Genomic DNA, 26,373 nt, shown 5'->3' on the forward strand with positions numbered 1-26,373 from the left:
TTGGAGTTTATGTAAAAATTTATTTGACCAAAATGTAGAAAAAGTGATACTATTACATATGATACAGTTGCAAGAATCTAAATGGAAAGTGTGGGTTTTATTCAATTGCACAATTTGCTAGTGTATCTCCTGGGTAGTGTGGCGCTTAATAAATAGGAGTGAGGGGCAGAGGATTCAGATAAGCTATAAGCAGGGTGATTTTTTTAGTCAGAATTGTAAACTTGAGTTGGCCCCCACACTGCTGGGGAATGTGGAATGTTTCAGCTCTGAGATGTTAACGGAGAAAGCAGAAATATAACAAAATATAACACATTTTGTGCAGCCCTGTGTATAAAATACTCCATATCCAGTTTAATCAGGAGTTTCTTGGTCTTTCATTAACTTGGTCCTGAAGAAGGAATTAAAATTCTAGATAAGTAAATCTCCAATTTGCCATTCTCTCGAGTATAGAGATGAAGTTACGCCAATTTTTTAGTTTTTACTTTGCTGTCTGAGAGGGCCATTCTGCCTAATATTTGTTCACAGAAAAACAGTCTTGCTCAATTACTGATGGTTTTGAAAAAGACTGCTTCTCTGAATAGGACTGAATTCTCCAACATTCATTCCTCCTGAGTGGATGGCCTCATATCAGAGCAGATAAGCATGGGTCATTATTGGAATAAGACATCAGCTCCTCAAAAAACTTTAGATTGAAAGAAACATATAGAAGAGCATATCAAGGATCTACCCAAAACACATTTGGGTAATTATTATGACTCTTTTCTAAGCATTCTCATGCTGACTGCTCAGAGGATGTCTGTTCTGTTCTGCATGGTGGAGTGCGGAAAAGAGCCGGGATGATCAGATTAACCTGTCCGTGGTTTATGACTTCCCACAGTAACCCCACCCCCGCCTTTTTGGGTCTGGATGGAAAATCCCCACCCATTTTAATGTGATGATCCCTGGCCTCCTATCACGTGACCAACGGTGGACATTCTCCCAACATTTTAAACTGACCCATGACTAGACATCAGAATCTGTGTTTTCAAAGTGTGGGGTTGTCTATTCTCCCAGGAACCAAATGCCCTCAGTCTTAAAAGAGAGTATGTATGCTCAATATGAAATACCCTGCCTACCTTAGGAATAGATGCAATTTAAGGATAAAAATAGACCTGAAAAAACTGGTGTCATTTTGAAAAACAGGAAGGAACAGATTAACTGGTGCTCAAAGCTTCTCTGATACAAAATATTTGGTCATGTATTCATAATTTGCTTGACATTTCCAGCAAAGCGAAGAGGCAATAACAAAAGAAACTTCTTACAAGAGAAGAGAAAGACACGGCGCTCTGGAGTTTCTGTTGGAACAAGACTCTTCTGTTTTGGTTATATACAGTTTAGTTCGTTTAGTGTCTGATCCAGTGTCTGATGTAAGCCCACGTTCTCTTCTTTGGCCTGGGCAAGTTTTTCTGGTGAAAATTAAGAATGAGGGAAAAAAATTAATAAGCATCTTTATTAAAAGGGGGGGGAGTTTCTAAACTCCATATTGTCAGAGTGAAAGAGCAGAGAAAGTACTTTGCATTTTAATCATAGAACACCATGAACTTCTGGATACTAAATACCAAATCTGGGAGTTAGATAGGGTTGGAAAATGAAATACAGGGTACTTGGTTAAATTTGAATTTCATATAAATAAAATTTTTAATGGAAGTGTATTGCAAATGTTGCTTGAAATACACTTATGCTCAAAATTTATTCATTGCCTATCTGAAATTAAAATTTAACTGGGTGCCCTGTATTTTAATATGCTAAATCTGGCAATCCTACAGTCAGAACACCTGGATTTAAGCCCCATGAAGTAAATGCCATTTAACCTAAGTCATTTAAACTTTCTAGGTCTCAGTTTCCCCATCTGTCAAATGAGGGTAATACCATTGTGTGGCAGAGGGTTATTATGAGAAACAAATGAGAAATGCTTCAGAACTTATAAAATGCTACACAAACATAAGCTTTTAGTCTGAGATACGGATGAGTTAATACATTTTCTCTCTAGTGCTGGTTAGTCCTTGAACTTATGGAAGGGAAATATAATCCTGTAACCCATCTTTCCTTTGGAGCTTCTGAGAATAGATGTTTAAATTCCAGGAATAATTGTGTTACTGTTTCTACATGTCCATCTATGTGTCTACAGCAGTCAAACTCCAGGTAAATGCAAAATGACTGAAATTTAAGCCAGACTGCTGCTGCTGCTAAGTCGCTTCAGTTGTGTCCAACTCTGTGGTACATTATTAAATGGTTGAGCTGATGAAACAAACGAAAAAGCAAACAACCCCCCCCCCAAACTAAACAAATCAACAAAACTCTAAGATGCCACCTAGAGCTATGCATGACAGAGCACGAGAGAAAACTGGTTTGCAACGAGGAATGGCTGATAAGGGACTAGGCCAAGACTCATTAAAATACCAGAGGAAAGCAAAATACCTCATAAAATGTGATATGATCAGCTTGGAAATATTCAGAAAGAAAACGACTGCAAAAGATGGCCACCTTTCAACTACACCTACTGAACTTTCATTCGATGTGATCCTTTAAGAAAAAACTAGTGCCTTACGGTCTGGGAGGATTCTGTCAGAGAATAGAGACCTAACACAGTATCTGAGTGCCTACTGCATGCAAACCCATTTCTTCTCAGTTATCTCATTTAATCTGCAAGAACTCAGCTATCACTTTTATTTTTGCAGAAAAGGGCTAGACAGCTCAAGTGGCAGAGCTGGGGTGCAAAGCAAGGTATCCCAACTCCAAATCCCGACCTCACTTCACCTTGCCACTTGGATTCCCTGGCCTCTACTTTGTTATTAGGTCTGAGAGAAAGTAAGAGTCCCTTAAAGTGTTAATTGCCCTTGACAAGTGTGACAGCAAACCCCGCCCTCCACCCACCCCACCACACTGTCAACAGGTAGTAGCAGATCGACCATAGCCCTAATCTCTGAAGTTCCACCTAGGTGATTAGTTAGGTAGAATGACTGGATAGGCAGGGCTGCAGTTATTTCAAAGGGTGGAGGCTACATATGTCTGGAAAAATCCTAGGAACAAATACATGGAATGAGCAAACAAAAAACATCCACCCCTATACCATTTAATCTTTCCAGGGTCACACTCATGGCAATATGTGAGGGGAGTGGCTTATGCAGAAGTTCAGGGGGGAAGGCAAGAACAGAGCAAAGTTGGGGGTGGAAGGGTGTGGGTAGTTTAGTAAAGTTGTATTTTGCAGGAATGGACATAAAGAATTGTGACAAAGGTTCCCACCTGAATAAAAAAATTACTGGATGAGGAATAAGTTATGGTGACCAAAAATAAATGATCTACTCAGAGGTTTTCATGCCACCTTCAGGTTCAAGGGGAAATCTAGAAGATGGCTTGGACTTCAAAATGTTAGTGCTTCTGGGACAATTTGAGGCGGTGGTGGTGGTGGGGTACAGGGGAGGACTGGATAGATTATTTGAAATTTGTGGATTCTCTTGGGGAAACTGATGAGCTTTTGGTCGCTAGAGGTTTTTAACACCCACACACAAACTTTATGCTGCTGCTTGCTGCTGCTAAGTCGCTTCAGTCGTGTCCGACTCTGTGCGACCCCATAGACGGCAGCCCACTAGGCTCCCCTGTCCCTGGGATTCTCCAGGCAAGAACACTGGAGTGGGTTGCCATTTCCTTCTCCAGTGCATGAAAGTGAAAAGTGAAAGTGAAGTCGCTCAGTCATTTCCGACTCTTAGCAATCCCATGGTCTGCAGCCTACCAGGCTCCTCCGTCTATGGGATTTTCCAGGCAAGAGTACTGGAGTGGGGTGCCATTGCCTTCTCTGCACAAACTTCATGAGCCCTCACTAAACCAAAGTTCCTGGTTCTAGTTAACTATGAGGGGAGATACGTGTTGCTCAGGAAAGTTGCTTTGGAACTCAAGAATCACCTCAATTCCTTTGTTCAGCATTCTAGCAGCTTCCATTCCCTTGCCCTGCTATGGGATGCCCTTTAATTCCTTACAGAGTTGTTTTCTAAGGGTAAGGAATAGAGGTGAGCTTCTCTGGTGAGCTGCCTCCCACAACTGGGAGCTGAAGAGGTGCTTCATGAACAATGAAGACATCGGGAAGCCCAGACACCATTCTTCAAGTATAACACAGAAAAAAACAAGAGAAAAGGACTAAGGAGACCAAAATGCTATTGCCGCTGTTTGAATGCACAGATGAAGTTCCATCCCAAGATAGCTTTTTTTTAGAGATAAGCCCGCTGGTTTTTGCATGTTCTGCTGACTCTCTTAAGCTGCTCAAGAGGTTGGATGAGTCTCCATTCAAAACAATTTCTATGTAGGGAAAAACCGCTAGTGGCATGCAGATACAGATAGCTACTGCATTTGAGAGCTCAGGCCAAGTTGGCTCTTGTTTTGATGTTGTCAGAAAAGAATCATATGAGCATAATTTTCTTTTTTGAAACCAGCTCTTCACGTGAACCACTCACTTTTGGTTGCAATCCCTCAGGCTATGGCTCAAAGGCAGCAAGTGGAGAAAATGAAAATGAGAGGGCATGAAAATGAGGACGGTCTGTCTTTATTTCAGTCACACAGTCACAGACGCAGCAGCAGCAGGCTTGAAAGATCAAACCAGGGGGCAGGAAACTGGAACTTCTAGAAGCCCCCAGGAGTGGAGGCGCCACAGTGAGAAGGCAGACTTCAGTATTGCTAGGACAGAGGGTGGCACCCCAGCCACCTCAGAGAGAGGTCGTGTCGGTGAAAGCATGGGCCAGCTCCTCGCTGGTAGCTTTGTATGTGAGCGTCTGAGTGTACAGCTCATCTAGAGCGCAGAGGTCCCCAAGGAGAGAGTTCAGAAGAGGTACAGGGGCTAGAAGGCGAGGGTTGGAATGGAGAGCCACACATTGAGAGGAAGAAAACAACAGAGAACAAAGCGCGAACTAGGACAAGGTTGCGTCTCGTGAAACAAACGAGAAAACATAAGACCTACGGAGTGATTTCTAAGTGGAGTGAAGCTCTGCAGGGGACCAGCCATAATGAAACTTTAGAAAGAGTGGTGACTAGAACCAGTGAGAGCTTCTCCCCACCAATCTCCCATCCCAGGTTATTTGACTTTGCAGTGATGTCATCCAGTCCAAAGGTCATACTTTGGAATGGGGGCATTTTGCCTTATATGGAAACCTCACTTCTCAAACCAAATACCGGGACACATGGTCTGAAGAACGAGTTCTGTACCCTTTCTGGGTGGGACAGGCAGTTTGGGAGAACTGAAATTCCAGGATTCTGGAATTTCCGGGTGACTCCGCGAAGAGCACAGGGCAGAATTTTTTTTAAAGATGAAACACTTCAAGAAATTCTGGGATACGTGGGCACCAGACTCACAGACTGGAGTCTTTATTCAGGTCTCTACGGTCTCTAAATTTCCATTTTCTCATATTGTGATAAGCTTTGCGCTCTCTGGGAGAGAGTTTCCATAAAACATGCAAGGCATTTAAAAAATGTGAGGCGTCTCAGAAATGAGCAAATTGAAGGAAACTCGAAAGAGCTAAAAAATCAGCCATATTTGGATCTCTGTACTTACATATGGAGTTAATTACGCAGAAATATTTTAGTTCTGGAAAAATGGCAACACTAGTTTGAATCTGATTTTGCACTGTCCCGTCCCAGGGCTCCAGACTTCCAGATGTGACATCACTCTGCTCCCCTGACGTGGATGAAGCCCAAACCAGCCTTTCCAGATTTCCCCTGACTGTGGATGTGTCGTGTAAGGGGGAGGCAGAGCAAACACAATTAGATGGTGATTTCATACCTTCCAGGTCATCAATTGTCTTTTCCAGTTTTGCAACTGTTCTCTCTGCAAATTCGGCACGGGTCTCAGCCTAGGGCAGAAGAAAGGAGTCACCAGGACTGCTTCAAGACCAACCCCAGGAGAATCCTGAGCCAGCTGGGTGGGAATCACACTCACCTCTTTCAGTTTGTCGGACAGAAGTTTAATTTCTTCTTCATATTTGTCCTCCTTTTCAGAATACTGTGGTAGAGATCAAAACACTACTTTTTAAAACGGAGGGAGCAGGAGGAAAGCACAAGAGAATGCACATTCCCTGATGCTTGGAGAAAAGTGCATGCTTGAAGCTATGAACCTGCCTAAGAAGCAAAGTAGAGACAGGCACCTTTCCAGGCAGATGAAATGGGAGGGGATCCCTCTGGGATGGGACTGATCTCAGGACCTGAGCTGACAACTCAAGATACATGTGTGATGAAGACAGAGGCAGATGAGTGAATGGAAACATGCCTCTCAAGGCCCTCCACAGCAGCTGGCCTAGTCTGGGTTTCCAACCCCACTTCCCACCAGCTTCCCGCCACTTCCTAACCCTCTTCGGAGTACTCTCTGGTCTCCCAGCCCTTGCCTATGTCTGGGCCCCCAGGCATGGAATGTCCCATTCCTTGCTACTGTCTGTCAGAAGGTATGTTTGCCTTTCAAGGCTCAACGCAGGTGAGTATTAGCCAACCTTCATCATCTGCCAGCTGTGTCGTTAGCACCAATCCCAGTGTACAGATTAGGAAAGAGTCACGGAAGCTAGCTAATTTGTCAAGGGTCACATGGCTACCACCTGATCAAACCACAGCTCGAACCTGATTCTGGAATATGAGCTCCTGGCCGGCATCCTGCTCTATAGTTTCTGTTTTCCCCCTCTAATAATTTTACTTATTTTTGGCTGTGCCGGGTCTTCCTTGCTGTGAGGGCTTTCTCTAGTTGTAGCAAGTGAGGAGGGCTGCTCTCTAGGTACACTGCACAGGCTTCTTACTGCGGTGACTTCTTGTGTTGCAGACCACAGGCTCTGGGGCGCTCAGGCTTCAGCAGTTGTAGCTCCTGACTCTAGAGCGCAGGCTCAGTAGCTGTGGTGCATAAACGTAGCTGCACGTGCGATCCTCCTAGATCAGGGGTCAAACTCTTGTCTCCCGCACTGGCAGGCGGATTCTTTACCACTGAGCCACCAGGGAAGCCTCTACGGTCTTTTCTAGGGTCACCTCCTTGCGACACCTTTCGCAGCTTTTCCAGAGTCCTTCTGTGGAAGCCCTACCACACCCTGGTTACTTTGTCAACCCTTCTACTCAACTAGACTACAAGCTCTTTAAGAGCAGAAGATCACCGCAGCATCTCTCCCAGTGACCAGTCTCTGGCATACCCACATTTATTCACCAACTATCCCAGCATGAAATACCCACCAGGCACCACGCTGGGACTAATGACACAGCTCTAAACGAGACCAACAGAGTCCCGGTCTCTACAGTCTAGCAAGGAAGGCATGCAATTAATTATAATAAATGTGATCAACCCTCATGATAGGGAAAGAAGTAGGTGGGGCTATGCAGCTGAGAAATACCTAACCTAGATGAGCAATCCGGGAGGGGTGAACAGGGGGTTGCCAAGCAGAGAGAAAAGGGAGCAGCCACTCCAGGCTGACTGGACAGAAGGTTCAAAGAAAGCACTGGAAGTGACCAACATGGAATGTCTGTGAAACTGAAGTTCAATGCAACTGGAGGGGAGTAGGAGGAGGGAGAGTGAGGAAGGGCTGAGAAAGGGGAACTCAACAGCAGGGGTTGGGAGGGGAGGGAAGGAAGGTCACGGACGGGTCTGTACGTTCTCTCTAATGTAATGACTAATGCTTTCTCCTGTAATGACTGCTTTGGGTACTATTTCAGCAACAACAACAAAAAAGCCCAATTCCACCTGTGATTGCTGCTCAACCTTCTAAGAAGTATTTCTGGAGGAACCTGGGGATTTGGTTGAGAGAGAGGCTCTGTATTTATATGATGAGGCTCAGAATTCCCTAATATGAGCCTGACCAGGTCCCGATCTCAGATTCTAAATGCATCTTCAGGGGACTTCCCTGGTGGTCCAGAGGTTTAGACGCCTCACTTCCACTACAGGGAGTATAGTTTGATCCCTGGTCGGGAAACTAAGATCCCACATGCTGCCTTGTATGGCCAAAATAAATAAATAGATAAATAAGTCCACCTTCATCGGAGGTTGAGATAAAAGCTGGCATTAAGACCCTATGAAAGAGGGAAATCTAGCCATCGGACACCCTTTTCTATAGGAGAAAAAAACCTGGCTGCTGGGTACCAAAGCTACTGTTAGCAAATACAGGTCAGATCCCCGATACGCTGGCAGGCTCCTGCGTTCCTAGGGGGAAGAAAAAAGTCCAGCAAATCACCCTCCAGCTCAAGCCAACCACCAACCTTTTCAGATGCAGCCTCTAGTGACTTCAGGTTGTTAGTGACATTCTTGAGTTCTTCTTCCAGGTCACCACATTTTCTGCCCAAAGACAAAAGAGGATTTTTGGTGTCTTATCTTTTTGTACAAACCGCAGTCTCCTAAAAGAAGTTTTCAAAAGGAGGAATCCGCACTGCCAGGGGCCCCCAGAAGGAATGTGGGGAAAAATGTTAATGGCTTTCTCTGAGACACAGTACTTGTCAAAACCCCATCGTGCCAGGCAAAGGCGCGGCAGGCCAAGGAGTATTTGGGAGGTTTGTAAAGCTCCTGGGACTTGGGCTCCTGCCAAGTCTGAGGCAACAGGGACTTGTGAAATCCACGATTGATGAGGCTGAGTCCGGAAGGTGTTTAAGAATGAGACGCAGTGCAGGAGGCTGGGAGAAGGCAATCCGAGTTTACACCGGACACGCCAGGAAACAGGCCTGGAACGGATTTTGGAAACCAGATCTCTCTCAGCACTGCGGGAATGCTCTGGGGAGCTTGATTCCTCACCCGAGTCTGAGGGGAGAGGCTTTTGGGGTTTCGTGGTGGCGGTGGGGGAAGGGAGCTTGTGGGGACTCTGGTCAAGCTTCTCACCTTTCCTCGCCACCAAGAATGTGTCCTAGCCAAACAATGACATCAACAACAAGGCATTTAGACACAGACACGGCAGTCTGCCCTCAGTGTTCCCTTAAGAAGGCACAGCCTCCTAAGGATTCCTCTCTGGGAAAACGGGACTTCTGGGCTTCTTGCTACTGCCCGACACACAAAGGTATTCCCAATACCTCTGTGGTAAGAGTCAACGCGTGGGCAGTACTTCCCAGGGCGGTGAGAACAAACGGTTGCCTGTCACTCTTTGTCAGCCAGGGAAGCAAAGAGGAGGGACTGATGGATGAGTCCCAGACACCCATCCACTTGACCAGAGGCCCTGGTCGGTATCAATTCCCAACATAACTTACTCCCTCCCAGCTCCCCTACCACCCCCCATCCACCATGTCCAGAGCTGAGCTGGGCACCACCCAACCCCGCTTTGCCACTCACAGTTCGGACACCTCGGCACGCTCCTCTGCCCTCTCTAGCTCACCCTCCAGGATGACCAACTTACGAGCTACCTGCAGAAACAGGAAGGACCAATTAAGACACCCCCAAGGCCCACATCTAATAGGATACCCCACCCCCACCTGGCGCAAACAGCAAGGCCACATCCAGCAACCTTGGGGCTTTCTGCTGCTGCTCCAGGTCTAATTTCCAAACCTAAATTCTCTCCTGTGGGCCCCAGGAAGGGGAAGGAAGAGACGGGGCTGTGCGGACAGGCAGAAGGAGCAACTGAGCTTTCGTGGTCTGAAGACCCACAGCCAGGGACCACAATTCCCCATTTTAGCCTAACGCCCAGCTGGAGGACAAAAAAAAGGGATCTGATCACTTCGTTTCCCCTTTAAGTCTAAGTCCTGACTTGTCTGAGTGTCACAGAATTTCCCAGGACTTCTGGCATTGTGGAGATACGGTTTCCTAGCCAAGTGGCTGTCTTCGGAAAAAAACAGATGTGGATGCAGAAGGACAGCTGAGCTGACCAAGAGCTTCCTTTAGGCGGCCCCAGGGTTTTCCCTATCACAGGTCCATTTCCTCCCCACTTCCTGCTACTGCCATTCACCAGCCCCACTCCCTGCCACTCACCTCCTCGTATTTGCGGTCAGCCTCCTCGGCGATGTGCTTGGCCTCTTTAAGCTGCATCTCCTGAATCTCCATCTTCTCCTCATCTTTCATGGCGCGGTTTTCTATCACCTTCATCCCTCTGCGAGGAGCAGAACTTGTCATTGCCTCCAAACACACATCACCACCTCACTGCACACCTCCAGGCATCTGCTCATCTAAACACTTCACTGACACCTACCAAGAACCACACTCCAAAGAGGAGACTAGAGCTGCTCACACTCACGTGCATCTTTGCAGGATGCCAGGCACCATTTTTTAAATGTCACAACCCCCATCCCTAGAAATAGGTACAGTACCCCCATTTTACAGAGGAAGAAACTGAGGCATAGAGGAGCTAAGTAACTTGTTCAAGGTTACACAGCCAGTAAGAGGCAGAGCTGGGATTCAAACCCTGGTGATGTGGGTCCGGAGTCCACACTCCTATAGTCTCTCACTAACTAGTAACAAGGGGGACTTGTACGCCAAGTTACCAGGATCTGATCGAAAGTCTGGGCTGGCCTGGCTGTGGGAATGATGAATTCTGCTGCATTGGGGTGGGAAGTGGGGTAGGGAGGGTGCGTTTGTATGTCACAAGGGGCTTCCCAGAAAAGAGTCCACAAGTGAACAAGGAGAGGAAAGGTATTCTTCAGTGAGAGAGAGAGCTATACAAGAAAGCCCCAGAGAATGGATAAAGAACATGAGATACACACATACAATGGAATATTACTCACCCTTTAAAAAGAATGAAATAATGCCATTTGCAGCAAGATGGATGAAGCTAGTGGTTGGCATATTCAGTGAAGTCAGACAGACATGAAAATTGCTCAGTCGTGTCTGACTCTTTGTGACCCCATGGACTATACAGTCCATGGGATTCTCTAGGCCAGAATACTGGAGTGGGTAGCCTTTCCCTTCTCCAGGGGATCTTCCCAACCCAGGGATCAAACCCAGGTCTCCCACATTGCAGGTGGATTCTTTACCACCTGAGTCACAAGGGAAGCCCAAGTCAGACAGAAAAGGAGAAATATTGTATGACACTCCTTATATGTGGAATCTAAAAAGAAGTGATACAAATGAACTTATAAAACAGAAAGAGACTCACAGACTTATAAGACAAACTTATGTTGCTGTGGGGGGAAGGGATAGTTTGGGAGTCTGGGATGGACATACACACACCGCTAGATTTTAAATGGATAACTAACAAGGACCTTTTGTATAGCATAGGGAACTCTGCCCAATGTTATGTGGTAGCCTGGGAGGGAGCGGGGTTTGGGGGAAAATGGATTCATGTATATGTAGGGCTGAGTCGCTTGGCTCTCCACCTGAAACTATCACGACATTGTTAATTGGCTATACCCCAATACAAAATAAAAAGTTCAAAAAAAGAGAAAGCCCCAGAGGAATCAAAGAATATGGCAGGGAAGTCAGGGTGGTTGCACCACAGGCCGCTTGAATGACAGGCTAAGGGTTTTGCACCGAAGGAACAGGGAACCACAGGAAGGTTTCAAAAACAAGTGTGAATGGAAAGCAGAATGGTGGCTGGGACTTCAGCGGGAAGACCAGGTAAGAGGCAGATATCCACAAAGTGATGGGTGAGGATGGCCTGAGGTGAAGTGGATATGTCCACTGGGGGAAGGACGCTGTCCTGGGAACAGCTGGAAGTGGCCTACAACTTCTGACCATGAGATGGAGCTCACCGTGGCCTGCACTCTGTGGAGTGGACACAGTAAACTCAGATATCTCCAAAGAAGAGGCCAACGAGTATAATGTATCAGTGTGTGTCGGGCCTGCCCACAGCAAAGGACCATTATTATACTTCTAATAAACATTTCCATTCGGACTGTCACTGCCCTTCTCAGCTAACTGTTTAAACACTCTCCAGGCCCGTACTGGGCTTTCCAGGTGGCACAGTGGTAAAGAATCTGCCTGCCAATGCAGGAGGCGCAAGAGACTTGGGTTCGATCCATGGGTTGGGAAGATCCCCTAGTATAGGAAACGGCAACCCACTCCAGTATTCTTGCCTGGAAAATTCTGTGGACAGAGGAGCCTGGCGGGTTACACAGTCCATGGGGTCACAAAGAGTCAAACACAACTGAGCATGTGTGTCTGTACCAGGCCCTGAGATCAGCAAGCTTGGAAAATCCTCTGCAGTCAAGGAGCGATCAAAGGGACTAGCTCACGGCCCCATCGGAGAAGGCAATGGCACCCCGATCCAGTGTTCTTGCCTGGAGAATCCCAGGGACGGGGAGCCTGGTGGGCTGCCGTCTATGGGGTTGCACAGAGTCGGACACGACTGAAGCGACTTAGCAGCAGCAGGAGCAGCAAGGCCCCATAGTAAATGGCAGTGGAAGGACTTAAATCTAGATTCTTCAGCTCCCAAGTACAGAATTCTTTCCACCTAAACAGTAGTCTCTAACAAGGGTGCCATCAAAGGCTACTGGTAACATGACACCGACAAGCGAGGGGCCTTCTGACCTGGGGAGGTGCGAGAAGTGAGTGAGACACCTGGCCAGGCCGGTCTGACGGTGAACAAGGGGAGCACCTTAGCTGAGGCCCCAGGCACAGCTGCGAACACCTTGTGACTGGATCCTTCATACTCCCAGGCGGCCGCCCTGAGCTCGCGCCCTCTCACTCTATGAAGTGGCTGAAGCAGAGCCTCGCTGCGCCCTGCGCCCTCCCTAAGGGCCATTCCACTGTACGGCAAAGAAACTTCCCGCTTAGGCAACTCAGAAAGTCAGTCTCCAAGATTCTCCAGTTGGTTTAGCCCCTCTTTAGGTTCTGTAAGGGTGCGACAGAACCATCAGGAATGGATCCATGGGAGAAGTTTATACCAGAGAACTATGGTGCGCGAGTGCCAAGTTGCTTCAGTTGGGGCCGACTCTTTGCGACCCCGTGGACTGTAGCCCGCCAGGCTCCTCTGTCCATGAGATTCTCCAGGCAAGAATCCTGGAGTGGGTTGCCACTGCTCTCTTCCAGGGGATCTTCCCGACCCAGGGATCGAATTTGCATCGGTTGTACTGGGAGGGGGGTTCTAGCGCCACCTGGGAAACTTGAAAACCATGGTGGATGAGTCCAGTGAGATTTCTGGTGTGATGCTGTGGCAGATACGTGAGGACCACCGGTCCAGCCCGCACCACCACCACACAAGGAACCCACTGACCATCGCACAGAGACGGCCGCTTCTGTGAATTACACAATCTGCCCATAGTCCTCCAGAGACTGCTCCAAGGCGTGCTGCTTGAGAGGACACAGCACCCTGCTGGAGGCAGCAGGAGGATGCCCTGGAGGTAAGAAGTGCTATCAGTTGCAAATACATTAATTGGAGTGGTTTTGTGCATGTCCCTGACACACAGTTGTCCAGTGACTCAAGGCCTGAAGCACTGCTAATAGTTATTCATGCAGACAGCCCATTTCCAGTTTTCATCCCCCGTCTTCTCATATCACCCTGGAAACCGATGTCTTGAGAATGCTGACAACCACATGCACAGTGACTTTCAGAGACAACAGGAGACACAGCGCTCTGTGGACAGACTGCTGACGACAGTCGCAGCTACAGCCTTATATCTGCCCGTTTTTTGCCTTCCTCTGTCTGGTGGTAGTTTTCCTTCATAACTGCCACGTCAAATGCCTCCACACACAGCATGATGGTTTACAAGGTATTGTTGCCCATTTATATGTATGTGTACACACGTGTGTCCTTGGGATCTCACTGACTCTCACCCCAGCTCCGGGAGGTTGGCAGTATGGCAGGACCTCAATTTCCCAGAAGTAAACGCTCATGCCACCAGGTTCAAAGCGTCCTTACCTCTCACTCTCATCTGCAGCCTTTTCTGCCTCCTCCAGCTTCTGCAGGGCTGTGGCCAGTCGTTCCTGAGCCCTGTCCAACTCCTCCTCAACGAGCTGGATGCGTCGATTGAGAGCTGCCACATCACCTTCGGCCTAGGGAGGTCAGAGGTGGAACCAGGTTAAGAAGGAAAAAGGTCAGCCAGCCTTCCACTCACACAGTGCCCTTTTCTCCAGCTAACACGCTTCCCCCACCAAAGCCCACCCAGGAATCCAGGCGGTAAGGAATTCAGACTGTCTCTTCTGGACAATGTGAATTTTCCATATGATCTTTTCCGCCAAATGTCATTGAACACTCCCCACAACAGGACAGGCTGTCAAGTCATTACGGGCTTCCCTGGTGTGGCACCAGTGGTAAAGAATCCATCTGCCAGTGCAGGAGATGCAAGAGACGTGGGTTCAATCCTGGGTCAGGAAGATCCCCTGGAGGAGGACATGGCCACCCGCTCCAGTATTCTTGCCTGGAGAATCCCCATGGACAGAGGAGCCTGGCAAGCTACAGTCCCTTTACAGGGGTTGCAAAGAGTTGAACACAAGTGAGCACAACACTCAAGTCAATACAGGACAGAGAGAGAAGTAAGCTGTTATCTTCCAAGAGGATGGTGTTGGCCTCTCCATGGGACTTCTAGAGAGCAAGGCCACCAAGCAACCGGCTCACTCTGTCATATAAGGTCTGCTCCTAGCCACCTGAATGGTAAGACAAATGCAGGACTCTGGACGCCTCAGTTATATGCTGACCGTACAGTTGGGGCAGTGGGGAGTGGGGGTGCTGAGTGGGGGCAGCCTGACTGGAACTCCATCCTTAATCAAGGCTGCCTGAGAGATGTTGGGACAAAATGATACAAGAAAGCAAAGAAAATGTGGTTACAGGCACTGAGAGGTGGCGGAACGGTTTTACTGGCTTTTCACCTACAAGGAATGTAATAAATACGTTGGCATGCATAAGAGCAACAATTCAAGGATCAAAACGTACTGGTCAGAATCCTTGCTCCGCAAGCGTTCAGCCATGTGGCACGGAGCAGGCAGCCTCCCTGCTTGCTTTGAGCCTATCCCAGGGCCTGTTTCCTTCATACCTTTCTGGGGACTGTAATGCAAGGGTGTGGCATTGCAGCTGGCATGTGGGAAGTCCCACAAAGGGCAGCTCTTGCTGCCATGATTTCTCCCCCATTTAATCCTCGTGGATCTCACCCATTTTGCAGCTGGGAAAACTGAGAGATGCAGGAGAAGTGAAACAGTCTTTTTCAGTGTCTCAGAGCTGGCAGGGAACAGCTTCTTGAGCCCTAGACCAGGGTTCTTCCCTTGCCAAATCTACACTCTTGAGTCCTGTGGGGGCTTTGAGGCCTCACACTTAGGAATATTGAGAACTGGTTAAAACGGGGCCCAACCGACAGGAGAAGTATAAAGTCACCCTGGCTTCTTCAGAACAAGACAAAGAATCTCTGAACGGGGGAGGGCTGTAAAAAATTAGTGGAGTAACAGAATGAGGCCAGAGTTGCTGAAAAAACACAGACTCAGGAAACTTTTCTCAGCTCCACTATCCTAATTGCGGAAGGAGAGGAAATTCCCCCAGGTGTTTCTGATCACAGCTTCCTCCAGAACACCAGTTTGGAGAATCCATTTAAACCAATGATGAGCTATTTTAAGAAATGTCACCCACTCCTTCCAAAGAGTGGGTGCTTTTTATTCTTCTTAAAATTAGACGAATCTTCACTCCTTCAGCAACTGGGGCAGGAATGGACTCCTCCCCTCAAGTTTTTTTAGTACACTCACAAAATTGTGTAACCAACACCACCATCTAATTCCAAAAGTTTTGTCACCCCAAAAAGAAACCTCACACCCATCAGTAGTCAAGGCACTGATTTTTCAGATCACGCGGTGGTGCCTGATTCATGAGTAGGTTTTTTTTTTTTAAAAGAGCCCCTCCTTTTATGGAGGATTCTGAATCCTGTCAACCATGCTTTTGGCACATTTTCAACTATCTGGAACGGAAATAGTTCTGAGATACATTCTTCTATGTACAGATATACATATATATGTATTCTTGAAAAACTGCTAGTCACTGCTAGTCATTTTGGGCTCCACCCCTTCCTGCAATCAAAGCTTCTACACGCTACAAAGGATTTTCCTTATAAGGTAAAAGAGGCTTGCTAGATACATGTGGCAAAGCAACAGGAAGATGTCGGTTAATCACACAAAAATCTAAACCAGCTGTCGGGAGGCAGACCCAGAAGTCTGCCACACGCCGGCTCTTGGCTTTCTCTACAAGAGACTGAAAAAGGCCTCCCCTCCCCACTGGGCTTCATTCCTTCTGCCCAGGAACCTTCTTAAGGCTTTCTCCCCTTTTCCTGACCAAGAGAAGCACGCTTTGAAAAGTGAACTTTTTAAGAAGTTCGAAACTTTTCCAAAAACATCTTTCCTCCCAACTGGATGGTCCCACTCCTAAGTCTTGGCTCCAAGCTAAGGGCCATTTTTAAGCAGGAGTAATTGTCCTCCAGCGAGATGGCTTGGGATGAGATCAGAGGGAGGGTTATGCCGGTTACGTGTGTGAAAGAGGCCAAACCAGCTACTGTTGGGAGGCTTACACCAGGTTTCTGAGGGCTCTTCACGCCAAGGCGGCCCTTGCAGGATTAAAGGCTTTGACTCCAGCCAGCACGGAAACAAGTCTTTGGGGGAGTGGGGGGCGGTTCTTACCCAGATCTGTCCATCCCCACAGCAGTGCCCTCTGCCTGGGCATCTTTTCCACTTCTGGGGTCCCCACCCTGAGTCTCAACACTCCAGCTTTCTGATACCCTGGGCCTCCACACTCTTCCCCTAACTTTCTTTCTGAGTCTTTGCAGTCTCTTGTCCCAGCAAACTCTTACTTATTCTAAGATTGCTCACCCTCCATAGTGAAGCCTATCCCACTGGCTGGTTCTTCCTGTCATGCTCCCAGTTAACAGAACACAAACCCCCGCGGCCCGCCATGGTAATCAGCCTTATCTGTCTGACTCCCCTTGCCCCCACTAGGCTGTAAGCCCCTCTACGGGGAGAATGCGGGGAGAAAAGCGCAGGAATAGAGCATCTAGTAGGTGCCAGGCAGAGAGGTTTTCCTCCACAGTCCCTTCCAGCAATCCTACCGGGGGGAGGGCATTATTGTCACCTCGACTTCGGAGACACGCTCCTCCTAGGAGTCAAGTACTAAGTGGGATGGGATGGGATTGGAATACAGATCTCTTTCCAGTCCCAGAGGTGGCCACCACCCGTCCCGTCCCAAGGGGTCATCAAGGGACAGAGAGAGGGCGGTGACCCCCCCGCCCCCATTCAGCCCCAGGCTTCGCATTTTGCAGCGGCCGCACACAAAACGACCGTGGGTCTAGGGGCCCGAGCTAACATTCCAAGGGGCTTCGCGAGCCAGGCAGGGTCCCGCGGCCCTCGTTCCCGCAGGGGACCAGCTGGGGAGGGAAAGGCCGGCGGCTCTGAAACTGAACTTCCGCCCCCCGCCTGGAGCAGACACGTCGCCGCCGCGCCCCTGGGAACAGCTGAGAAAGTTCGGCAGGAACCGGGAAGCCCTGGAGGTGGCGAGAAAGTGCGGCGCCCGCACCCCCACCCCCTCTTCCAGTATCGGCCGGTCCAACCCCAGACAATAGAAGCTCAACGTTTTCACTCTCACTTCCCGCTCCTAGGTGGAGCCGCAGCTCCCCGCCCTCTCCCGCCCGGACCCGGGCGCCGGCGGCGGCGAGTCGGAAGGCAGCAGGGTGCCCCCTACCTCCACTCCCCACTCCTGGATCGCGCACCCTCGCCTTACCCCCCCCCCCCATCTCTCCCATTTCCCGCTCCACCAGCCCCGCCCGACCCGGATGCGGCGCCCCCTCCCCCCGTCCCAGGCCAGGGAAGGAGAATGGCGGTGGAGGATGGGGTCTCTGCAGCCGGTCCGCGATCCGGAGCTCTGGGGCCCGAGGGTTTGAAAGTGGGATCAGGAGAGGGCGACAGCGGATGGCGGGCGGGGAGCGCGAGAAGCGGGTGGCACCGGGAAAAGGGAAGAAAGGAGGGTGACGGCGGGGCCGGGGGTGCGGGAGCCCGGGCGCGCGGGGCCAGGGCGCGGGCTCTCACTTTCTCGCGCCGCTCGCGCTCGCCGTCCAGCTCGCGCTGCAGGCCCTGCGCGCGGTCCTCCGCCTCATCTGCTTGCTGCTGCAGGGCCTGGATCTTGCGTTTCACCGCCTCCAGGGAGTTGAGGCCAGCCATGGCGCGGAGGCGCACGCAGCGGGCAGCGGCGGGCGCTCGGTTCGGCTCGGCTCCGGCAAGAGCTGCAGCAGCCGCGCCCCGGCCCCCGAGCCTTTGCCTGCACCGGGGCCGCCCCCGCCTCTCCCCGCCCCCGGCCCGGCCGCCGTCGGGGCGATGAGGTCACCCGGCCGGGCAGCCGACGTCAGCACCGCTGGGGGAGGGCCTGACGTCGGCACCGCTGGCCGCAGCTGCTGGAAAGTGCCCCTTTTCTGGACTTATTTGGAGAAAGCTCCGGGAGGCACCGCCTTCTACTCTTCCTCCTCCTCTTCCTCGAGCGCTTCCCGCCCGCCCGGCCCCCGGGCTCCTGCCCGGCCCGGCCCGGCCCGGCCGCGGGTGCCCCAGTTACTGGGCACGTACGTCGGAGGCTTTCTTCTCTGTCAGCTCCAGCTTTTCCTGCGCGTCTTTCAGGTTCTCGGAATAGTTGTCCAGCTCATCCTCCGTCTCCTTAAGCTTCTTCTGGAGGTGGGTTAGTTCCTCCTCCACCTGGGGACAGATCGGGGGACGCATCAGCCTGGGGGGCCCCGTCCTGGCGGTGCAGACGCGCCCCCCACACTCCCAAGAATCCAAGTTTCCTGATCTGTGAAACAGGGAGAAAACTGTTCTGCCCCACTCACTAAATGCAACACTCATACCTGTTAACATGGCTTTCACATCCTTCCCTTGTCCTGGGACCAGCTGTGTTTATCTTTTTGGGGGGTCCCCCAGTACTCTTGCAGAATCTATCACAGCTTTTGAGAAACAAGTCCTGCCACGTTTCCTAGAAACTCGGGTTCAATTTTGCAGCCTCCCGGGTGGAGTCTCATACTCTGGCCTGGACCATCCCCCTACCCTCAACCTTCCCAACATTGGCAGCCAGACCCTACCTCTGGTGAGAACCTGCCATGGCTCCCTATTGCCCAAAAGAGTGAAAAAATGAAAGTGTTAGCCACTCAGTCGTGTCTCACTCTTTGTGACCCCATGAACTGTATAGCCTACCAGGCTCCTCTGTCCATGGAATTCTCCAGGCAAGAATACTGGAATGGGTTGCCATTCCCTTGTCTAGGGGATCTTCCTGATCCAAGGAGCCACCCTGGAACCTGCCATGGTTCCCTATTGCCCAAGAGAGTGGTTCTCACAAAATACCCTGAAGGTTTGAAAGGCTCAACCCCTGCCCCCGTCCCCGACTCCTGGGACTTTGTGAAGCTTACTGGAAGGGAGCTACTCCTTAGAGATCACTTTCTTGGAAGATTCAGGTAAGGGCTTTTCAGTTCTTCCAGTCTGGCTTGTGTTTAATAAAAATGTCCCCAACACTCCCCAAATTTTCAGTCCTTTTCATTTATCCAGAGAGTCTTGCCCCCTCCTGGCACCCCCAGTTTGAGAAGTCCGATGGAATATGAAGACCCCTTAACCTTTCCATCACCCCCCACCACACCAGTCAAGGGCCAACTCAGAAAGCTTCTCTGTCACCCTCCTTCCCTCTGCGCCTCCCCCTCCTGCCCCTAACTTTGGGCTGGGGTGCTCGGTCCCGCTCAAGTTTTGATCTGACTTGATGTCTCAGGTGGTTTGACCCCTGGTCCTATTCATGCTGCCAAGGTGAGCACACAGCCCTCATGGGCCCTGCATCCTCCTCCTGCTTCCTCCTGATGGCAGGAAGCCCAGAGAGGTGGAGTGACTATCGGTGGGTCATACAGCACTGGATTTGAACCCACATCTGAACAAGCCCTCCTAACCGACCTACTTTTCTGCAGCCCCCAGTGGCTTGCTCCTGTTCAGTCCTGAGACAACGTGCAAAATGTGCCAGGAGCTGTGTGTGTTGTGTATGTGTTTCATGTATGCATGTGTGTACACATGCAGATTCTTAAAAGGGCTGCTATTCCAGCCTCCCATTCCCAGGACTTCTGAGTGTCTTACTGATGAGCTGAGGAATGGAAAAGGGGTGAGGGATCCGAGGAGGAGGAGGGTGGCTGCAGCTTCCACCTACAACAGGGTCCACCGGCCCTGACCTTGACATCTAGGCAAGGAGCCCGGAAGGCTCCAAATCCCCGTTGTCTGACCCTGTCCCCCTTTCTGGCCTCTGTTGTCATCTGCAAAATGGAAGCCTTGACCTGGTGGTCTCCCAGCACCCTGGCAGCTGCTTTTGAACTTCCGCTTTCATGGAGAAAATGAGCCAGTTTCCTTAAAGAAACAGGTCAGCCTGACCCAACATCCACCTGACTTCCTTCCAGCCCTGTACAGTACAGCATTCCCTAGGTGCTAGGATGCATTGGAGAAGGAAATGGCAACCCACTCCAGTGTTCTTGCCTGGAGAATCCCAGGGACGGCAGAGCCTGGTGGGCTGCCATCTACGGGGTCGCACAGAGTCGGACACGACTGAAGTGACTTAGCAGCAGGACTTCCCCTGACAGTCCAGCGGTTCAGACTCTGTGCTTCCACTACAGGACATGGGTTCGATCCCTGTCAGGGAACTAAGGTCCTGCCTGTGGTGGCCAAAAAATTTTTTTTTCTATAGCAGCATTTCCTGGTGCTGTGTGCCAGGCACAGTGCTCTTTTAACATGAAAGACTGAGGGCAAATTCTGCACTGTCGGCTCGTTTGGCGGGTGTCAAGATTGTTTTTGATGACTTTTTCTGGACAATAAAGGGTGGAGACTGTGATAAGGTGGGCAGGGGGCTATGAAGCAGTTAGAATGTGCCAGTGTCACAAAAGGGGAAAGTGAAAGTGAAAGTGAAGACGCTCAGTCGTGTCCGACTCTTTTCGACCCCATGGACTGTGGCCCACCAGGCTCCTGTGTCTGTGGGATTCTCCAGGCAGGAGTACTGGAGTGGGTTGCCATTTCCTTCTCCAGGAGATCTTCCCAACCCAGGGATCGAACCCAGGTCTCCCGCATTGCAGGCAGACACTTTACCATCTGAGCCACCAGGGAAGCTCAAAAGGGTAAACAGTCCCTAAATGAAAATGGGACCTGCCTGAGGCCCTTTAGAAAGGGCATTTGAACCCTTGTCAGTCTGACTTCAAAGCTGGTTTGCTTGACCGCTAGGCTAGGCTGTGTGCACGGCCCAGCAAGCCCTCCTCCTATTGACCTCCCCACCCAGGTCCCTCCCCTGGGTGGTCTGCACTGTTGTAGACAGGCCCCTAGTCCCTGTCCCACCCTCTGGCCCCACCCTGACCCCTGGGGCAAGGGTATGCTTCTGTGTTTGGCTCTGTCTCCCTTAGGGATTTCCCCGATGGCTTAGCTGGTAAAGAATCCACCCACAGTCCAGGAGACCCAGGAGATGTGGGTTCAATCCCTGGGTTGGGAAAATCCCCTGGAGGAGGAAATTCTCCAGTATTCTTGCCTGGAGAATCCCCTGGATAGAGAAACCTGGAGAAGGAAATGGCAATCCACTCCAGTGTTCTTGCCTGGAGAATCCCAGGGACCGCGGAGCCTGGTGGGCTGCCGTCTATGGGGTCGCACAGAGTCGGACATGACTGAAGTGACTTAGCAGCAGCAGCAGAGAAACCTGGCGGCTACAGTTCAAACGGTTGCAAAGAGTCGGATTCTACTGAGTGACAAAGCACAGCACACCCCCTGGGGCTGGAGCGCTTAGTGAAACAGGCTTACGTCACTCTGGGCTCCAGTATCGCCCAGCACAGAACTGGGCTCGATGTTCACCATGGAATCCCAGGGGAAGTTTGCATAATGGAGCCAGGTCTGAAAAAATAAGTAAAGCTGACACGGGTCGGGTTCCTGTCCCTCTGAATTGCACACACACAAAGCACCTAGGATGTGTGCTGTCTTGCTGGGGAGGCTGAGGCTCGCACTGGCTCTCCAAGGTCTCCCTCAAGTTCCTTCTCGGAGCCTCAGTTTCTCTGCCTGTAAAATGGCCAGGAAGGTCGTGGACGGCAGACCTTAGTCCCTGCAAATGGGGCCTTTGGGCTGGGCTGAGGCAGGATGTGAGGTCAAAGGCCAGTTTGGGGCGGATGTCACTGCCCTGCGAGGGGCGTGGGCAGGAAGCAGGCCAGGGAGGCCCAGCCCATTCCCATACTGTGCAGAGAGGGCTTGGAATGGGGGCTTTGCTACAGGATCCCTGAATGTCAGGCTGGCCCAAGACCCATGCTCTCTGGCCTCCTGAAGCATAAGGCACTCTGAATAAGCTTAGCCTTTCATGATCTCCTGCCTTTGTTCCCAGGCAGAATGGGCTATCTGCTCTATAGGGCTCAGGCTTCTGCTTTGCACCTCTGGAATCTTACATACCCTCTATCAGAAGGCATCATTTGCCCCCATTTCTCAGATGAGAACACTGAAGGAGCTCAGTGAGAGAGCAGCAGCAATGTGCCCCAGAGTTAGATGATCTGGCCTGGAGGTGAGCACAAGTCCATGGGGTAGCAAAGAGTTGGACATGACTGAGCATGCATGCATGCACCACCCTAGTAGGCAGCTTTGGGCAAAAAAAAAAAAAAAGAACAGAATGAAAATCCAGTTGGAGATCAGAGACCCTATCCCTGCCTCCTTGGCCATGCAGCTGGTGGGATGCTTTGAGGAGCCTTCTCTTTTGGGACTTGTGTCTGCCCTGGGGCTTCCCTCATAGTTAAGTGGTAAAAAAATTCTCCTGCGATTCAGGTTTGATCCCTGGGTTGGGAAGATCCCCTGGAGAAGGAAATGACAACCCACTCTAGTATTCTTGCCTGGGAAATCCCATGGACAGAGGAGCCTGGCGGGCTATAGTCCATGGAGTCACAAAAGAGTCATACAAGACCGAGCAACTGAACAACTGCTTTGGTAGAATATGCTATATCAGTCACTCACACCTTAGTGCGAATTAGAGCCATTAAATTGCTTTTATCTGAATCCCTGGCTAAAGCCCTCATGCTGAATGCTTAGTCGCTCAGTAGTGTCCAACTCTATGCAACCCCTTGGAATGTAGCCTACCAGGCTCCTCTGTCCATGGGGATTCTCCAAGCAAGAATACTGGAATGGGTTGCCATGCCCTGCCTCAAAGCCCTCATGGTAAGTGCTAAATGATGGATGGAGGCCGCAGCTCAGGGCCAGCACAGGATGGGCGTTTGTGTTTGCCAGGGAGGGAGGAGGGTTTGTGGCAGGGAGCACTGGGGGTGGGGCTGTCCTGTGCGGATATGTTACAGCGCACTTAGGGTAGCTCCGGGACACTGGGGGATGGGGAGGCCCAAAGGGGAAGTAGGGTGGGGTAGGAAAGAATCCTGAGTTAATGGAGCGCTTACACTGTGCCGGGTACCATGCCAAGGGCTCCACCTGCCTAGTCACCTCTAGTCCTCCCACAGTGGTAAGGGAAGCAACACTGTCATTTCCTCATTTCACACATGTAGCCACAGAGGCACAGAGAGGTGAAGCTGGCTTCCCTGGTGGCCCAGCGGTAAAGAATCTGCCTGCGATGCAGGAGACCTGGGTTCAAGCCCTGGGTTGGGAAGACCCCGTGGAGGACAGCATGGCAACCCACTCCAGTGTTCTTGCCTGGAGAATCCCATGGACAGAGCAGCCTGTCGGGCTACAGTCCACAGAGTCACAAAGAGTCAGACATGACTGAGGTGACTTAGCATGCAGCAAGCATGCCCAATGCCTGAACTGTGAACCTGGCCAATCTGAGCTCAGAGCCTGCACTTTCACCTGTTGAGCTGGCCTGGCGCCCAGGATGGGCAGGGCTGGGCACTTGGTGTCACCATCCTGGGCGTCTCCTGGGGCTTATCGGAGACCCTGAAGCTCCCCAGGGCTTGGCAGTTGACCCCAGGTCAGGCAGGCTACTGTGGGAGGGATCAAGACCCCCTTCCCTCCTCTTATTGGCTGCTCTGACCACCCAGACCCAGACAACTGACTCGTGTTCTCTGCCCCACGCCAAGGTCTTGGGACTATCCAGCCCAGCCCCCTTCCATTGGCTCTCTGATGGATCCTTGTTGTCCAGGCCCCCTGGGAATCTTATCCCCAAAGCTCTGAATCCAGGGCCTCTGCCTGCCAGAGGCACCCCCACCTTCCCCTGCCAGGCTCGCAGCAAGAGCACCCTCAGAGACACATTGAGATTCTCAAGTTCACCCTCAAATCTCTACCCACCCTAGCCCCCAAACGCTCATCAGCTGCCATTGCAGCCAGTCACAGCTGCCCCACCACACACCCCATACTCTTGGCCACACTTCCCGATCTGTCACCCACACTCAGACACAGATACCCCAACAGAAACAATCATGCAATAGGCGCACACATACCCTGACACACACACACACACCCATGCCAGCCCAAATGCAGTCACCTCAACACACACACACTCACCCTGACACACACAATTTCAATATCAGGTCAACATGTGTACAAGAACACACAGCTAGTCTCTTCCCCTAAAACCCAGGGCAATACCACCATCAACACACACTCAGACTCACAAACACATCCATACTTTTTCACACCCACTGTCAACAGCTACACACTCAGGCCTTCCTCGGCACACATATTCTCAGTCACCTTCAGGTCTCCACAGAGCCAGAACACACACAACACACGTAGACACACAGATGCTCAGACACACACAAATACCTTCTACATACACACAGCAGCCCTAAACCACCCCTTCTAACACACCCCGCACGGTGAGCCCCTCACCCCAACACACCTCCTCAGACTCTCGTCTTTGCACACACACACACAAGCAGCCCACACAAATGCCCCTCCCTTTCTTACGCACTTTCCCACTCTCTCTCTCTCACTCCTTTGCTTCCACTGGCCTTGCTGGAAGTGGGTCCAGTCGGCCCCCTCTCTCCCAGCCCAGGGACCCCTCCAGGGAAGACAATAGTCCCCTTACTCTCTCTCAGCCAGAGCATCACCCCTTGTCTCAGCCCCGGTCTCCCAAGTCCTAAGGTTTCCTGAGATTCCCACCCTCCGCCCCAGAACTTCACCAGCTCAGAGAGGGTGCTGGACAGCCTGGCGCGGCCCAGCGGAGCTACATCACCTGCTTGCACTTCTCCTCGGCAGCTTTCTTATCCGACTCCGCCTGCTCGGCCCGGTCGATGGCGTTCTCCTTGTCCAGCTTCAGCATCTGCATCTTCTTCTTGATGGCCTCCATGGCTGGGTGGTGGGGGGCAGTGGGCGCAGAGGGGGCTGCGGCGGCTGTGGCGTCAAGTGAGCAGCCAGGGCGGCGGAGAGGCCCTTATAGGCTCCCGGGGTGCGCCGCCCTGCTGCGGGGTGAGTCTTGGAGGAGGCCCAAATGCAGGCCGCCTGGGCCAGCCGCCACTTGCTTGCTTGCTCAGGAGGACTTGGCCAGCTCACCGGCCTCCCTGCAGCCCTCGCCTTATTTGGGCCTAGGATTTTCTCAAAGGGAAAAAAAAAAAAAAAAAGCCAGACCCATTTCCATTTTTAACCTGGTGATACAGGTCCCGCGTGGGCAAGTGGGCACAGCGCTGGCCCAGGAGGATGAGGCTGGCCTGCGCACCGGCCTCGGTTTCCCCATCTGTGGTTGGGTGGGCTGAAGAGGGCTGGTGGGTGGGTGAGAGGAGGAGTGAGGTGGGCAGAGGCGGCTTCTGTTCTCCCTTCTCCTCCCTCCTTCTGGGTCCCTCCAGGTACTGGGGATCGGGGCTGCACCCCTGGGGGCCTCCCTGGATAACTCCCACCTCTGTGACCAGCCTGTCTCCTTATCTTTATCTTCTGTCTTCCTTTCGGTGACCGTCTCTTGTGTCTCTCTCCATTTCTCTGTCTCTTCTGCCTTTGTGTCTCTCTCCATGTCTTTTTTTGTCTCTGTGTCCTGTCTGTCTCCGTCTCTCTGGATCTTTGTATCTTTCTCCATTTTCCCCTTCCTGTCTCCCCATCTCTTTGGGCCTTTCCCCTTTGGACTTTCTCTGTATCTTTGTCTCTCTCCCCCTCTCTGTCTCTTCCTCTATGTCTCTGTTTCTCTCTGTCATTTCACCTGCCCCTGTGGATCTGGCTCACCAGGGCTAGATGGACCCGGGCTGTCTTTCTCTAGGAATCTCTGGGAGGCCAAGGCAGGCCCAGACCAGACTCTGAACGCCTTCCTTAACTCTCACCCTCTCCCTCCCCTGCTCAGAATCTGGCCACGGCTCTCCAGCACTGGTAGGAACAGGAAGTGGCTTACCTCCTCAGCTTCTCACTCAAGACTCCTGCCCACTCCCACCCCTAGCTCTCCTCCCACTCAACTCAGCTCCTCCACTGCTTCCCAAGCAGGGCATTCCTATTATTGTTATTATTTGATTATCTGTTTTGGACTGTGAGCAGCTTTGGGGAAGTCCTGTTGCCTGAGTCTTGTCTGTGGCCCTCTGAATGCAGCCCTGGAAGATCAGAAAGTCCTTATTAATTCAAATGAACAATTCCCTCTGTACAGTCACGCACTCGCTCATACA

At 51.1% G+C, this 26,373-nt stretch overlaps 1 protein-coding gene across 4 annotated transcripts; it reads right to left on the reverse strand.

The window, feature by feature from the left end:
* On the reverse strand, positions 1 to 25,179 carry TPM4 (tropomyosin 4). 4 transcript variants are annotated; one of them, XM_019963935.2, is made up of 9 exons: positions 24,972 to 25,178; positions 18,404 to 18,529; positions 13,749 to 13,882; positions 9,926 to 10,043; positions 9,293 to 9,363; positions 8,239 to 8,314; positions 5,960 to 6,022; positions 5,804 to 5,873; positions 1 to 1,445 (listed from the first exon to the last, which is right to left on the reverse strand). In XM_019963935.2, the coding sequence occupies exons 1-9, from the start codon at positions 25,083 to 25,085 to the stop codon at positions 1,363 to 1,365; spliced, it is 855 nt and encodes a 284-aa protein (XP_019819494.1). In that variant the 5' UTR covers positions 25,086 to 25,178; the 3' UTR covers positions 1 to 1,362. The 4 variants fall into 4 exon arrangements, with proteins under 4 accessions (XP_019819494.1, XP_019819495.1, XP_019819497.1 ...); XM_019963938.2 differs by lacking the exon at positions 1 to 1,445 and adding an exon at positions 4,552 to 4,816 and having other exon boundaries at positions 24,972 to 25,179; XM_019963936.2 differs by lacking the exons at positions 18,404 to 18,529; positions 24,972 to 25,178 and adding an exon at positions 17,876 to 18,128.
* Between the last annotated feature and the right edge of the window lie 1,194 nt (positions 25,180 to 26,373).

This window comes from Bos indicus, chromosome 7 (assembly GCF_029378745.1).
Source record: "Bos indicus isolate NIAB-ARS_2022 breed Sahiwal x Tharparkar chromosome 7, NIAB-ARS_B.indTharparkar_mat_pri_1.0, whole genome shotgun sequence".
Classification (NCBI taxonomy): domain Eukaryota; kingdom Metazoa; phylum Chordata; class Mammalia; order Artiodactyla; family Bovidae; genus Bos; species Bos indicus.

What these genes read in the sequence shown, in the direction of transcription:
- TPM4 (XM_019963935.2), bottom strand. Translation starts at nt 25,085, where the DNA reads ATGGAGGCCATCAAGAAGAAGATGCAGATGCTGAAGCTGGACAAGGAG. An exon ending in CAGAGAAGAAAGCCTCCGAC is followed by an intron (nt 13,883 to 18,403) that starts GTACGTGCCCAG and finishes TGACCTCCCTAG; the next exon opens with GCCGAAGGTGATGTGGCAGC. An exon ending in TGTCCGACAAACTGAAAGAG is followed by an intron (nt 5,874 to 5,959) that starts GTGAGTGTGATT and finishes CTTCTGCCCTAG; the next exon opens with GCTGAGACCCGTGCCGAATT.